Source organism: Phasianus colchicus, chromosome 12 (genome assembly GCF_987193195.1).
Source record: "Phasianus colchicus chromosome 12, bPhaCol1.hap1.1, whole genome shotgun sequence".
NCBI lineage: Eukaryota > Metazoa > Chordata > Aves > Galliformes > Phasianidae > Phasianus > Phasianus colchicus.
In genome coordinates, this window is record NC_143447.1 from 20,744,569 (window position 1) to 20,758,526 (window position 13,958).

The 13,958-nt window shown below is 39.1% G+C and overlaps 1 protein-coding gene across 3 annotated transcripts in view; it reads left to right on the forward strand.

Moving 5' to 3' along the window:
- IQGAP1 (IQ motif containing GTPase activating protein 1) overlaps positions 1-13,958 on the forward strand; it is a 53,799-nt gene that overhangs the window by 9,076 nt on the left and 30,765 nt on the right. For all 3 annotated transcript variants that reach the window (XM_031587990.2, XM_031587991.2, XM_031587992.2), the window contains exons 6-15: positions 612-679; positions 1,652-1,765; positions 2,077-2,255; positions 3,219-3,309; positions 3,780-3,943; positions 4,846-4,930; positions 6,070-6,233; positions 6,480-6,640; positions 7,176-7,300; positions 11,656-11,819. In XM_031587990.2, the coding sequence (XP_031443850.2) occupies positions 612-679; positions 1,652-1,765; positions 2,077-2,255; positions 3,219-3,309; positions 3,780-3,943; positions 4,846-4,930; positions 6,070-6,233; positions 6,480-6,640; positions 7,176-7,300; positions 11,656-11,819 (1,315 nt within the window). The remainder of the gene's footprint in view (positions 1-611; positions 680-1,651; positions 1,766-2,076; positions 2,256-3,218; positions 3,310-3,779; positions 3,944-4,845; positions 4,931-6,069; positions 6,234-6,479; positions 6,641-7,175; positions 7,301-11,655; positions 11,820-13,958) is intronic.

A 13,958-nucleotide genomic window follows, 5' to 3' on the forward strand; every position in this document is an offset into this window, starting at 1 on the left:
AAGCATCTTTTGTATAAAGAAAGGCTGGAGAGCTGGGGCAGTTTGGCTTGGAGAAGAGAAGGCCTGCAGGGGCAAGAAGGATCCAATCTAATCAATATATATTAATATTTGAAGGCATTGTGTAAAGACTGAGCCAGGCTCTATTTGGTGGTTTCTAAGGACAAGGCAGGAGGTAATAATAGGTGTAAACTGAGACACAGGAGGCTCCATCAGAACACACTGTATTTCCTGTGAGGGTAACTGGTGGGATAGGTTGTCTGGTGAGGCTAGGGATGCTTTCCTTTGTAACTGTTCAAAAGCTGTCTGGACATTGTCCTGGGCAGCTGGCTGAAGGTGATGTTGCTTGAGTAGTGAGGTTGGATGAGAAGACTTCCAGAGGTCCCTTTCATCTTCGTTCTATGAAGATTTCAGGGTGGTGAGCAAGTAAAGGAGCAAGCTGAGGAGGGAAGGAGATAGGAGGATCAACTTGTACCTGATTGGTAGTTGTGAGCTGTTATATGGGTTGGTATTCTTGAATGGTTCCTTTGATCTTTTTATCTCTTAAATGATGATATCTTACAATTAACCATGAGGAAAAATTACTTGTTCTCATTGCTTATTTTCTTTTGTAGCCTGTACCTGTTCAAATTGGGTCTTGCCCCCCAAATTCAGGATTTATATGGGAAGGTGGACTTCACAGGTAAAAATAAAAAAATAAAGTTTGTACCAGTATGCACTGCCTTTATTTCAGCTGTAGGAGATATTGTCTAGGTCAATGAAAGGATTGTTAATGTAGGTTTCCTAAATGCAAATTAAATTAGATACTAATGGTTGTAAAGAGTTCCAGAAGTTAAAGCGGAAGGTTTGCTTTGGGTGCTTATTAGCCAGGTTGTTAAATAGTCATTGGCTCGCATTGGTTCGCTACCATTATTTTCACAAATAACAGCCCCTTAGTTCTTCACTCCTGTTAAAAGATGATTTGATGTCACCTTTATCCCCTTGGGAGAGGTTTCACTTCAGTACTTGGTAAGCAGTTCTGGTCTCCTTTAAGAGTTTAAAGTTGAGCTGCGCGTGCCCACAGAGATACCTCCTCAAGGTTTCAGTTGCTTGATTGTTGCAGAAGTGCCTGATTTGTGTGTTTTGTGTTGGTGTGATTACTATCTGAGGACATACATAATTTAAAAACTTTGTTTTCCTGCACAGCATTCACTGATTTCACCTATGTAAGGCTAAACTTAAAGTGCACTGCTTTTGGGTTATTTGGCGTTTATCAGCAGCACGTCTCCATATTCTCCATCCCTTTTTCTGCAGGAGAAAAAAACCAAACATTGTTTGTGCATTTTCCTGTTCGCCACCATCTTTGAAGCACCTCAGAGTAATGGAGTGTATTTCTAGATTTTTGAGTTACGTGATGATTTCTCATGGGAAAGAATGCAGAATACTTCTGTATGAGTTTCTGGGATAAATACAAATTCTAGGAAGGTGTGCAAAATGACAGCAGTTCCTGTTTATTTTGCTTACTTTTACAGAGTTATACTCAAAGTATAAATGAAACAATGATTTGTTATTTACTGTAGTTATTCCAGCCTTTCCTGTAGCCACAGCTAATACTGCAGAGCTGGTTCCTAGTGTACTTTAGATTGTGCAACACTTTTTTTTTGATATGTTTCAGAGGAAGAAATCAGTAATATGAGACTTGAACTGGAGAAGTATGGCATTCAGATGCCTGCCTTCAGCAAGATTGGAGGAATTCTAGCAAATGAGCTCTCTGTGGATGAAGCAGCATGTAGGTTTCATTTTTATGTGATTATTCAGACCAAAATATTGTATACTAAATGTCTGTTTTTATGCCCGTTGCTATAAGAAAATACAGGCCTTCTGGAAGATGAAAGAGGGTTGATATGCACCCGCCCCACTGATTTGGTTAGCTGATGTATACTACTAGGAAGTAGGCCACCATTTTTTGTCAGGAGCACTGAACCCTGCTGGTTTTGCTTTCTACTAGAAACTTCCAGATAATTTTTCACTTTTCAGTCAAGTTCTCAGTGTTTAACAAGACTGTTATGTTTGTGAGTAACTAACAGGCTTCTTTTTCAGTACACGCTGCTGTCATTGCCATTAATGAGGCAATTGACCACCAGGTTCCAGCTGACACTCTTGTGGCAATGAAGAACCCTAATGCCATGCTAATCAATCTTGATGATCACTTGGAATCTACTTACCAAGACACTCTCTACAGAGCGAAAAAAGACAAGATGGAGAATGCTAAAAACAGGGTAAGTAAATCTTTTTAAACAAACTGTTTGTATTGCAATTTTATGTTGTAGTTTTAAACAATAGGGGAATGCTGAGTGAGTGTGTTGCAGTTCTGTGAGAGTACTATTAGGGGGATTTATTCCTGCTGATATTCTGATATTGGCCCCAGTAATCTGTTTTCCTATTGTAGAAGACAGGCAGCAATAGTTGCGTTACTCTGTTCAGCTCTCTGAATTATGGGTTGCATATGTACATGCAGCATTCATATCATCCTTCATACGTCAGGAATTTTCAGGCAATATTGATATATTTTTACAACAATGAAATGGTCAGAATAACCAACTGATCCTCAGAAAGGTTCCAGGTAATTTTAGAACACTGCATAACAAATATTTGATATATACTGTTGGCCTTCCATGTTCCGGAGCTCTATTGTATGTTTATATAAAGCCTGTAAACTGGATTAAGGTGTTTCTGTACTGTTCAAATTGGAGTTTATGTAGTTTTAGGACTTTTTGCATATGTAGGTGTATAGTCAACGAATATTAAGATGTTATAATTATGAAATAAACAAGAGAGTTAAGCAAAGCAGGTTATAATAACAAAAAGAGAATAGATAGGACCCGTATCCTGGGCTCACTTATGAAACTCCAGCAGAGTGGATCTTCAGAAGAGATCCTTCCCCACTGATAATCAGCTCTTAAATGGGTTTAGGAGAGGTGCAGCCAGGCTCCACCCCTTTCTGCAGCACAGGTGAATTGCCTTCACTGTGCTCCCATGGCTGACTCATTGATCGCCTCAGGTGATCAATCAGAGATTCAGGCTGTGACTCAGCAGTTCCCATACAGTAGGTCACAGATAGGTGAACTCCCTCTCTCAGAACTCTGTATAGGTGGTGATGGTCACCGAATTTTTTTAGGGGGTGATCATAAATTGTCGTTGTCAAGATGGAGGAGACTGATTCATTTTTATTTTATCTTCAGATTTCCTCAGAAAACTTGGAGAGAGAGAGAGATGTATATGAAGAACTTCTGACTCAAGCTGAGATTCAGGGAAACATCAATAAAGTGAACAGTAGGTATCATGTTAAAATAATAGTTCTGATTAAAAGCATAGTTAAAAATTATACCTGTGGTCCTCCTTGCTTTCGGTATCAAGCAGAAAGCTTCTGGAGTGCTAACATAAATTGAAGGCAGCTCTTCTGTTGTGTTTTTTGTTTGTTTGAACATGTTACCCATATGTATGTAGTTGTAAGCTGTATTTATTTTGACTTCTGCTGCCCTTCCTTAAGAAAATGGGTTGTCTGTGTTGCTGCTGCAGCTTCATTGCCATCCTCCTATCCCACTGAGTAACACATGTTATGTCCATCCTTCAGCCTCTCGTCGAAGTACTGCTTTGCAATTGGCTTTGGAAGTCTTCCATTCAGATTACATGCCTAATTTGACACCCATCAGATCTCAGACTGTTTCTGAGCAGTAGGTTATATAGGTGATGGGACTTATTCATTTAATGTTTCTCTGAAAATTCTGTTTCACTATTGCTAGCGTGTGCAGCCATATCCAAGATTGACCTAGCTTTGGAACAAGGAGATGCATTAGCTCTGTATGAAGCTTTGGCAACACCAGCCCTGGGACTCCGAGGATTGCTACGAGAAAATTGTGATTGGTATTTCAAGCAGTTTTTGAGTGATAGACAGCAGAAACAGGAGGTATGCAAAAGCCTGGATCGCTGTGATTGATGACTTAGATTTTTATTTATTTCCCTTTCACCATCTCATTGTCCTTCGTATGCTAATTGCTTGCAGTATACCTGCATACCAGTTTAGTGTTGCTTTGGAAAAACTTTATAGACATAAGCATACATTAAACATTGTTTAGTTTTCATCTCTGCATACGAAAGGTCAGTATAATGCTTATACATATAGGTAGGTATATGTAATTAAAATACTTTGACCAAACTTTAAATTATGTATAGAACTATACAATATAGGCACATATTTCCTCTTATTTTACTATTTTCAGTGCTCAGACAATGTGGATATTTGTGTGTTAAGTATCTGTTGGATAAGCACTGTACTACTTTCACTGTGGAAAATCCTGATCATAATCAAGGTTGACATTAGCTTTTCATTTCAGGCCAACTCTTTGGTGGATTTTAGATGCGTGTTGCTTATGTATGCTACTTAAAATATTCATGTAGTAGATTTAAAAAACAGTATTGACTCGATTATTACAATGTCATACGCATTAATGGGGGAAAATAGGGTGCTATGAACGTGGTTACTTCTATTATATCTCTTCAGTGAATTATTTTTTGAAAAGGTACACCCAAGCAGAGGCGTAAGGTACTGTGTGCCTTCAGACCCAAGAAAAATGTGGACAAATTAGTTGTACAGTTTCAGCAAACTAGATCTTGGGCACTGTGGTGGATGCATATGTACGTTATGGGTATAAAATACTGTGACTTGATTGCATTACTGTGACTAAGCGCCTTAAGGAAAGGCTGTTTCCTTCCGTTTGTTTATTCCTTTTGCTGAGCTATTTGCACTGAATGAACTGATGTTGTTTCACTCTCCCTGATTTTTTATTTATTTATTTATTTTCCCCTCAGGCTGGCATTGCAGGTCTTCTACAGAAGGAGGATTTACAGTTGGGAGTGGATGCTGCTAACAGAGCAGCACAACAATATCAGCAAAGTAAGGAGTGGCAAAAACGATAGTGACAAAGTATCTGTGGGATGTGATCAGAAGGTTAAGAAGGCATTTGCGTTCACATGAGGTTATACCAGGGCTACCTCAGACTATTATGGATGTTTTTTAAGTAGTTTGAGGCTATTGAAATGTGAAAAATAATCATGACAGCTGGCTCTGGTGTCTTCTATCGAGCTCTTTGCTTGAGACAACAGCAAATCAGATGAAATGCTGAGCAATATGGAACTTCTGTCCACCTTAAATAATTCTTTTCCTAGGCAGTTTGTGTTAGATTTTGTTCTGTGGACCTGTGAAGGAAGTCTGGATTGCTCCATGAGGTGTTAAAACTAGCTTACCTGTTGACTACTGCCATAAGTCGTACTTGATTTGAGCTATGGAACTTTTAGCTGTTTTTTTTTTTTATGGCTGTTTCTAGGTATCAGATAGCAAATAAAATGTAAATCAGTGGCTGGATTTTTTTAATCAGTTGCTTCTGATACCACGCAAAACTCTCTTCTGGAGAAAGTTCCAGAAGCTTTCAGTGTTTAATTCTGGCTGTACAGTAGCAATTAGTTCAATTTATAACACATAAAAAGAAAGCTAATAGGGATCTGGTTACGGGCGGTTTGAATTACAAGTGGGAGATTGTGCAGGTCTAGTAACAATGAGGTTACCTTCAAAGTACCTTACTGGTTCCCCGTATTACTTGATGTTTATTTACCTATTTTTGCTATGTTTAAGTGAAAATGCTGTAGGGTGTAGAGAACACTGTAGAATGTAATAGATACTGGAAAGAAAAGTTGTTATGAATTACCTATGAAAAACATTGGCAGTTGTGAGGCTGCTTACTGGCAGAAGTTGGTGAGACAGTCCTCTGATAATCAGACAAAAGGTAAAGTGGTTTAAAAGTGGGTCTTACTTTAAAGAGGGCATTATGTAGTCTGGTTGTTTACAGTAATGCAAGACTAGTTGGGTAAATAACTGATTGGAAAACCTGTAAGGGAATTACTCTTTTTTTTTTTTTTTTTAGTTTAGGGATCTTATTATTGAATATGGTAAAAGTACTTGCATTACTGGGAGCCCAGCTGTCTGCCTTCCTTGTTCTCATGCTGCCTCCTTGACGTGCTGCCTCTTCAAACTTTTAGGGCTGGCAGCAGTGACCAGAATTAATGCTGCAATTAGAATGGGTGATGCTGAGAAGACTGTGGCAGAAATGATGAATCCAGAGGCCCAGCTACCAGAGGTTTATGCATTTGCTGCCGATCTTTATCAAAAGGAGCTGGCCACCTTGCAGCAGCAAAGCCATGATGTAAGTAATACATTCTTATTTCTGTAAATTGATATGGATCACCAAATCTACCTTGTCTGTTTCACTAAATGTGCCTGTCTTCAGTGTTCGTAGAACTGCATTGATGCTTAGTCTGTTCTGATGTGATGCTCAATCTTTAAGTCTTGAGCTGCTTGGCACTGTAAGATTCTATTTTAATCTCTTGTTGTTCTAGCAATAGTTTGTGAAGAGCAAGTGTAATTGATCTGTGTTCCCCTTTGTATGCAGGGTAACCTCACTCATGCAGAATTATCTGTTGCTGTAGAGATGCTCTCTTCTGTGGCTGTGATTAATAGGGCTTTAGATTCGGGGGATGTGAGTACAGTATGGAGACAACTGAGCAATCCTGTCACAGGGCTGACAAACGTTGAGGATGAGAACTCTCAGAGGTGAGTGTTTTGAAGGTTAATCTTTGATATTGGGTCTGTCTTTGATATTGCTTACATTCATGAGAGTTTGTGTTTTTTTTGTTTTTTTCCCCCTTACACTTCAGGTTCTTTCACTGCTTACTACAATATTAATTTATTCTCTCTTGGTTCTGGCATCTTGTCTTTGCATTTACCATTTCTTACTAATCTGATTTAAGTACTGTCAGTCAGACCCTTAGCAAGGTTTCACAACAAAGCTATGTTCTGGTACTACTAGGTTCTCAATTGCACTAGGCCAGCTCATCCACTGTGTTTTTTTTTTTTGTCTGAAACTGTCATTTGGTGTTTTAGTGCTTTTCTTGATTGTTTTGCACTGGAGCTGACCACCTTGCTCACAGTCTTTTGGTTTTTTTTATTCCCTCTTTCGTATATGTCAGTTTTAACCCTTGTGTTACTTCTTCCATTTTGTGTCTAGTTCTCATTGCTGTCTTGTGTGTTCCCTGGCCAGTTTTTTATGACATGATACTTGCTGGTTTTGATTTTTGTTCTTTGACAGATATATTGATGATCTGATGAAGCTGAAAGCTCAAATGCATGCAGAAGAAAACGAATTTATCACGTGGAATGATATCCAGTCATGTGTGGATCGTGTGAACTTAGCTGTGCATGAAGAACATGAAAGTAAGTTTTGCTTGATTAATACTAGGCTGATCCTAGATCATAAGGTGTGCTAAAACTAAGTGCGTGCCAATAAAAAATCTTGTTGATTGATTCATATAGACTGAGATAGTTGCCTTTTGCCACTGCTTCTTGTGTAGCTGAGTTCACCTGAGAAGGCTATAGTGTAGTGGGGGTTAAATTTTAATGTCAGAGCCTGAAATCTTGAATAACTTGCTTCCTGGATCTCCAAATAGACATGGGCTTCCTGTTTGGGTCACATGATTAGATGAATTGAAGCCACACGAGCGCACACAATGTGCATGTGTGCACCAAAGCACTAGTTTTGCAGCCTTTTATTTGTAAGGCATCACAGCAGAAGTCTGGAAGTTTGTGTAGTCCAGCTCCTTGTTTCTTGTAATACTCCCATAACCCATAAAAGAATAGAGACAACAGAAAACCCATACCAGCAACCATAAAATGCAGAAAATCTTATAATGATGTAAGTTGACATCTTATGATGATGTAGGAAACTTTTAAATTCTTTCACCTGCTAGTGTTTCATGGAGTCATAGAACGGCCTGGGTTGAAAAGGACCACAATGATTGTTTAGTTTCAACCCCTCAACTATGTGCAGGGTTGCCAACCAGCAGACCAGGCTGTCCAGAGCCACATCCAGCCTGGTCTTGAATGCCTCCAGGGATGGGGCATCCATAACTTTCTTGGGCAACCTGTTCCAGTGAAATATGTTCCAGTTTCTTGTGTGCCCTTATGCATGGATACTTTTTATCTAGTGTCTAAGGAAGTCCTCAAGCCATACCAACATGTACCCTTCTACTGTCCTGATATTTGGTTTCAAATTCAAAAATGCTTTCTAATGAGGAGCTGTAACATATTGTTGTTTCACAGAGTAGTCTTTTTCTGCCCCGTTGGCTAACAAATCAAGGTTTATCTTGATTTGCTTATCTTCTGTGCCGTTTCCTAAGTCAAGAGTTGCTGTATCTGTTTTTCTTCATTCTTCATGAGATCGAGTAGTGTCAACCTTAGGGTGTGTGTTTTTCTAAGAAAGGCTTTTCTTTTCCTACTTTCTCCCAGCACTTATGGGGAGAGAAGACGTATAACAGTGTACATATTGTATATGTACACACTGTAGGAGGAAGCAAGCAGTCTGTACCATAGTCTGCTAGGTGACGGAAAGTTGTCAGTTTAAGGACAAAAAAAAAGGAAGGCATTCTAAGGGCTAAGATAATACTGAGAGGGAAGTGCAAGTGATGCTGAGACAAAACATGTTATGGCCTAGACATCAGTGTGAAAAGATACTCTGAACTCACCTGGTTGCTTTCCTGTGCAACCTACTTTAGTGAGCCTGCTTATAGCGAGGGGTTTGGTCTACGTGATCTCCAGAGGTCACTTTTAACCCTTACGATTTTGTGATTCTGATTCTCTAAATGAACTGCGTAACAGTTCAAATTAAACAAATTTCATCTAGTTGTTGGTGATGTGGAAACTTAAGATGAAAAGTCTGGCGTGCTAGCAGTCATGGAAGCAAATAATGTTAGATCTTTTAATAGAAAGCCTACAATTAGGTATTTATGTGTGTTAGACTGTGAAATCACTAATAAAGTAGAATAGGGAACAGTAAGAACAAAAAAATCTAGCACTACTGAAGGAGGGAAGAGGAAGAATGGGCTGACATTTTAAGTGGATTTTATTAAGCAGCTCATTATTACTACTTGGACGTGTTTAAAATTCTTAATTTCAAGTTTTCTGTCAAAAAAATAGAGAAAAAGCATAAATTGGACAATACCTAGTTGTTGTTTCCTATCTTACTGTGTGTTTCGGTGTAAAAACAGTGGAGTTCTGCCTACAATCTATCTTACCGTGAGAGACAAATAAATGAGAGACAAAGAAATGTGTATTGGAAGCCACTCTGATTGCATACGTATGAGAACAGAAGTAGATATGTGGATATGTAAAATTTACACACAGCTTATTTTTACTAAACAGATAATTTACAGATTATGACTTCTGATGTAGAAGAATAAGGACAATTCAGAATGACATGAATTTCTTTCACTACATTCTTGAAAGCCAGGTTAAGAAAACAATCCAGTGGCCCAGTTTCACGGAAAAAGTGAAATTGTGTGCATTTAAAAAATAGAGTACAGGACAGAAAGAATTCTAATGGTAGTCTTAGTCCACTACCAGCTATAACTTTGAATAATATGTAAAAGGAAGGCTTTTTATGTGTCTTCATAATGTTCTTGAAGTATGCCTCTGTGGATTGATGTAGATAACAAATTCCATAGAATCACAGAACATCCCAAGTTGGAAGGGACCCACAAGGATCATAGCGTCCAAATCCTGGCTCCGCTCAGGACCACCTAAAAATCAGACCGTATGTCTGAGAGCATTGTCCAAGTGCTTCTTGAACTCTGGCAAGCTCATTGCTATGACCACTGCCCTGAGGGAAGCTGTTCCAGTGCCTAACCACTGGAAAAAGAAATCCAACTCAGATCTCCCCTGTCACATCTCCAAGCTGATCCCTTGGGTTCTGTTGTTGGTTGCCAGTGCCTGCCCCTCAGTGCCTGCCCCTCTTCATATGTCTTCCCCTCTAGACCCTACACTGTCTTTGTAGCCATCCTTTGGACACTTTTTAATACACTTTTTAATAGTTTTATGTCCTTTTCATACTGTGGTGACCCAAACTGTACACAGTACTCAAGATGAGGCCACAGCAATACAGTGTAGGGTAGGACAGTCCTCTTCTCTTGACCTGCTAGCAGTGCTGTGCTTGATGCACTCCAGAATACTGTGGTCCTCCTGGCTACCTGGGAGCACTGTTGACTCGTATTTGACTTATTGTCAACCAAGACCCTCAAATCTCTTTCATCATGGCTGCTCTCCAGCATCTCCTCCCTCAGTCTGTATGTATAGCCAGGGTTGTCCCTTCCCAGGTGCAGAATCTGGCACTTGCTTTTGCTAAATTTCTTGCAGTTGGTGATTGCTCAGCTCTCTAATTTCTCAGGATCTCTATGCAAGGCCTCTTCACCCTCAACAGATTCAGTAGCTCCTCCCAATTTAGTGTTGTCAGTAAAGTTGCTCATAACCTTCTAGTCCTACATCCAAGTCTTTATGAAAACATCAAATAAAATTGGCCCTAAAATAGAGCCCTGGGGAACCCCTGGAGTAACTGACTGCCAGACTGATGTGACCTTGTTTACTATAGCACTTTGGGCATGACACATCAGGCACTCATTCACCTACTGCATTATGTTTTTGTCTAGTCGTATGCTGGACATTTTGTCCAGGATTCTGTGAGTAACAGTGCTGTAAACTTCACTGAAATCCAAAAAGCCATCAACTGGTTTTTCTAGGTAAAATGCATAGGTGACCTTGTCATTAAAAAAAAGTATAGTTAGTTAAATGGTACCTTTAAATGGTGCTTTTTTACAGCAATCATACTGTCTTTTTAGCAATCCTGGTTCTTGTGGTGTCCTTAGTGTATATTTTTCCTTAATCTTTGCTCTATGCAAATAGCAGTTCCTACTATAAAACGTTCCACTTTGTGATTCTCCTACTGTGTGCAGAAGAAAAAGCTGCAGTCTTTGGGTATTTTAACTAAAGCTGTATCTACTCTGAGCTCTTTGCTTTCTTCTAAAAGATCTTTGTTCTAAACTATCAAACTGTGATTTGAATTGTTGCTTCTTTCAGCAAGGAGTTGAATCATATGATCTCTGGATGTCAATTCCAACCAAAATTACTTTGTGATTTGCTGTAGGTTCGGCATGTATGACTCAGGCTTTGTTCACATTTAGCTAACTATAAGCTATCTATTTATGTCTATTTTTATTTAGTTGAACTGTAGTCCTCGCTGTCCTCGATGCACCCCCATCTTTTGTAATACAGCTAATACTAAATGCATCCAATAAATCATGATATTTAAAATATGAAGGTAATGTATTTTTGAATGGCGTTCTGTGCAAATCTTTAGCTTTGTGTGAAGAGCTTTATTCTGAAGGAGCCAACATCTTGAAAACTTGTAACTTACTAACCCTGGCCATTGATTTGATAATTCTCTTCTAGTGGATTTGAGCTACATGTTGAAGAACTCAGTTCTGTCCATTCATGTGGTCCCCGAGGAATTTTTTTTTTCTTTTTGCTTTATTTATTACCATGTCCAGAAACGTGTGGCTTCTTTAAGGTGGAGAAGTAGTCTTGCTTTCTTTACTAGTAGAAAATGATTACTAATAGAAATGTTGCTATTCTCAGCTGGCATTTGGTTTAGTGCTAATAGTACTCTTCTTCCAAAGCACAGTTTTATGATTATGGTAAAAGATTGGATCTTTGTATTTCTTCTTCTATTCCTTTCTCTCTAGGGATTTTGGCAATTGGGCTTATCAATGAAGCACTGGATGAAGGAGACACCAAAAAAACTCTGCAAGCCTTACAGATTCCTGCAGCAAAACTGGAGGGTGTAACCCCAAAGGTAGCTCAGCATTATCAGGACACACTACTTCGGGCTAAGAGAGAGAAAGCACAGGTGGGTGTAGTTAAAAGCACCTCTCAAAAAGCCTTTGCATCTGTGTACTGAGGGCATTCCTGATCTTAAAAGCTGGGAAACAGATCTGGAAATGAAAGGGTGAACACTACATGCTGTCAGCTGATCTTACCTGGCCAGTTTGGATCCTTCTGTATGAAGGAAAGAGATATGCAGGTATAACACGTGAATCTTTGTGAACTACAGAGATGGGCTTAAAGATATTAACTGCTTGAGATGGATTGCTCTAGATAATCTTAGGTCCAGAATGGCATATGTACCTTCTTTTTGGAGATACAAGGAGATGTGGTAAGTTTCTTTTTTTTTTTTTTTTTTTTTTTTGGTAAGAAGACGGTGTTTATTCTAATAGTTCTGAATTTCCAAATGCAAGTCTCCTTCAGTCTCACATTTTTTTAGTGTTACTTGTTAAATGTATCTATAGGTGTAGGTACATAAAGCAAAAATAAAGTTTCAAAAATAGGAAAAAAAAAAAACTTAGGTGATGAATTTGTTCAGGAGGGGAAAATAGAAAACGTATGCTCTAGCAAAATATGTATGGATGCCTGTCACTCACTAGGTGACACTACAGATGCTTTGTATTTTTTGCATGGTTTTTGTCTGTTGTGGTAGCCAAGGTCTTCTACTGACTTGTATGGAGTTGCCACTTTGAGTAACTGATTTATATGTACAGGTGAAAATGGAGAGAGAGAGAGCGATCTCACCTTACTGGTTTAGGAAAAAAGATGAAACAAACACTGTGGGTGGTGTACGTTCTACTGATTTTTTTTTTTTTTAGTAGATGAGTGGGATGCTGTTTTATTTCCTTATACTTACAAAGAGTAGCAGGTATGCTTCCTTTCAGTTGCCTAAGAGTGCTCAATTTCTTTTTTTTTTTTTTTTGTAATATCTTTTCAGTTGTGGAGCTCATTGTTCTAATTCCAGCACGGATTTTAGCATAGAGACTGAGATGATACTGTGTTCAACATTGGTGGTTTTTTGTATGTTTGTTTGCTTTGTGTTTTTTTTTTTTTGACTAAGTATAAACCTTCATGGTGGCAATGTCTGAAAACTGCACTGGTGATGCAAATAGCTAAGCAGCTTCTTCAGTGGCCCTGAAAGGGTTAATGTTCCTGAGGAACCCATTTTGTGCTGAAGCATTTCCTCCTACTGAGTCAGAATGAAATAACGAATTCTTCGTAGTGTGCATGTAAGCTTCTGCCAGGCTGGATTGGTAACTTCAGTTGATGTGAAATTACCTTATTTAGGCATATGTTCAATTCAGGGCTCCTCCCTGCAACATGGCAGTAGTTTCAGAAATCGTGGTACAGACTAGCACTGTGGGTAGAACAGTTGCTATCCTGAGTCAACTTGCTTACTAGCTGGTGACTTCTGTACCTTCGGACTCAGAGGGATCAGCACAAGGAGGGAAGCTGGTGTATGATGCGTATATCTCATGTGATGAGCAGTGAGAGAAGCGTTTATCCTGTAATGTGTTACACCGTATGTACCTTCTGGGAAGCCTGTGACAGTAAATGCACGGGAAAGATCAGACAGCTTTGATAGTCTTTGGATTGATGACTGCTGGTAGAGATGACAGTCCAAGAGTTTGTTCCTTTAAGTCTCCCACCTTACCCCAGACAGGAATTTCTACATTGCTGAAGAAGTCATGGCACTCCTTGGACATTCAGATAAAATTTGTTAAAGGGATGTAAGTTTCAAACCAAAGCAGTGGGTAATGTGGAGGGTATGTAAGGAAATGTTAATTTTGAGTCCTGCCCTAGGACTCTTAATACAGGAATATAGTGGCTCTTTGTGCAGGGTGATTATTAATCCATGTCAGAAGTAAATATTTCCTGTGTCCTGTTTGTACAGCAGGAGTTGTTAGAGGGATGGCAATTGCTTCTTAAGATTTCTTTCCATAGTTACCTCCAGGAAGCAACAGTGGGTGTGGAGGAGCTGTGCTTGGCAGCTGCTGGACCATTGTTCATTATGTGTATTTGGGGGCTTGCTAAACATTTTTCTCTTAGAAAATTTCTGCATGTAACATTATTTAATTAGGTTTCTTCAGCCAAAAAATAAGATACCGCGTGATCAGTACTCCACAGCAAATGGTCTGTTAAAACAGAGACTTGAAACATGCTT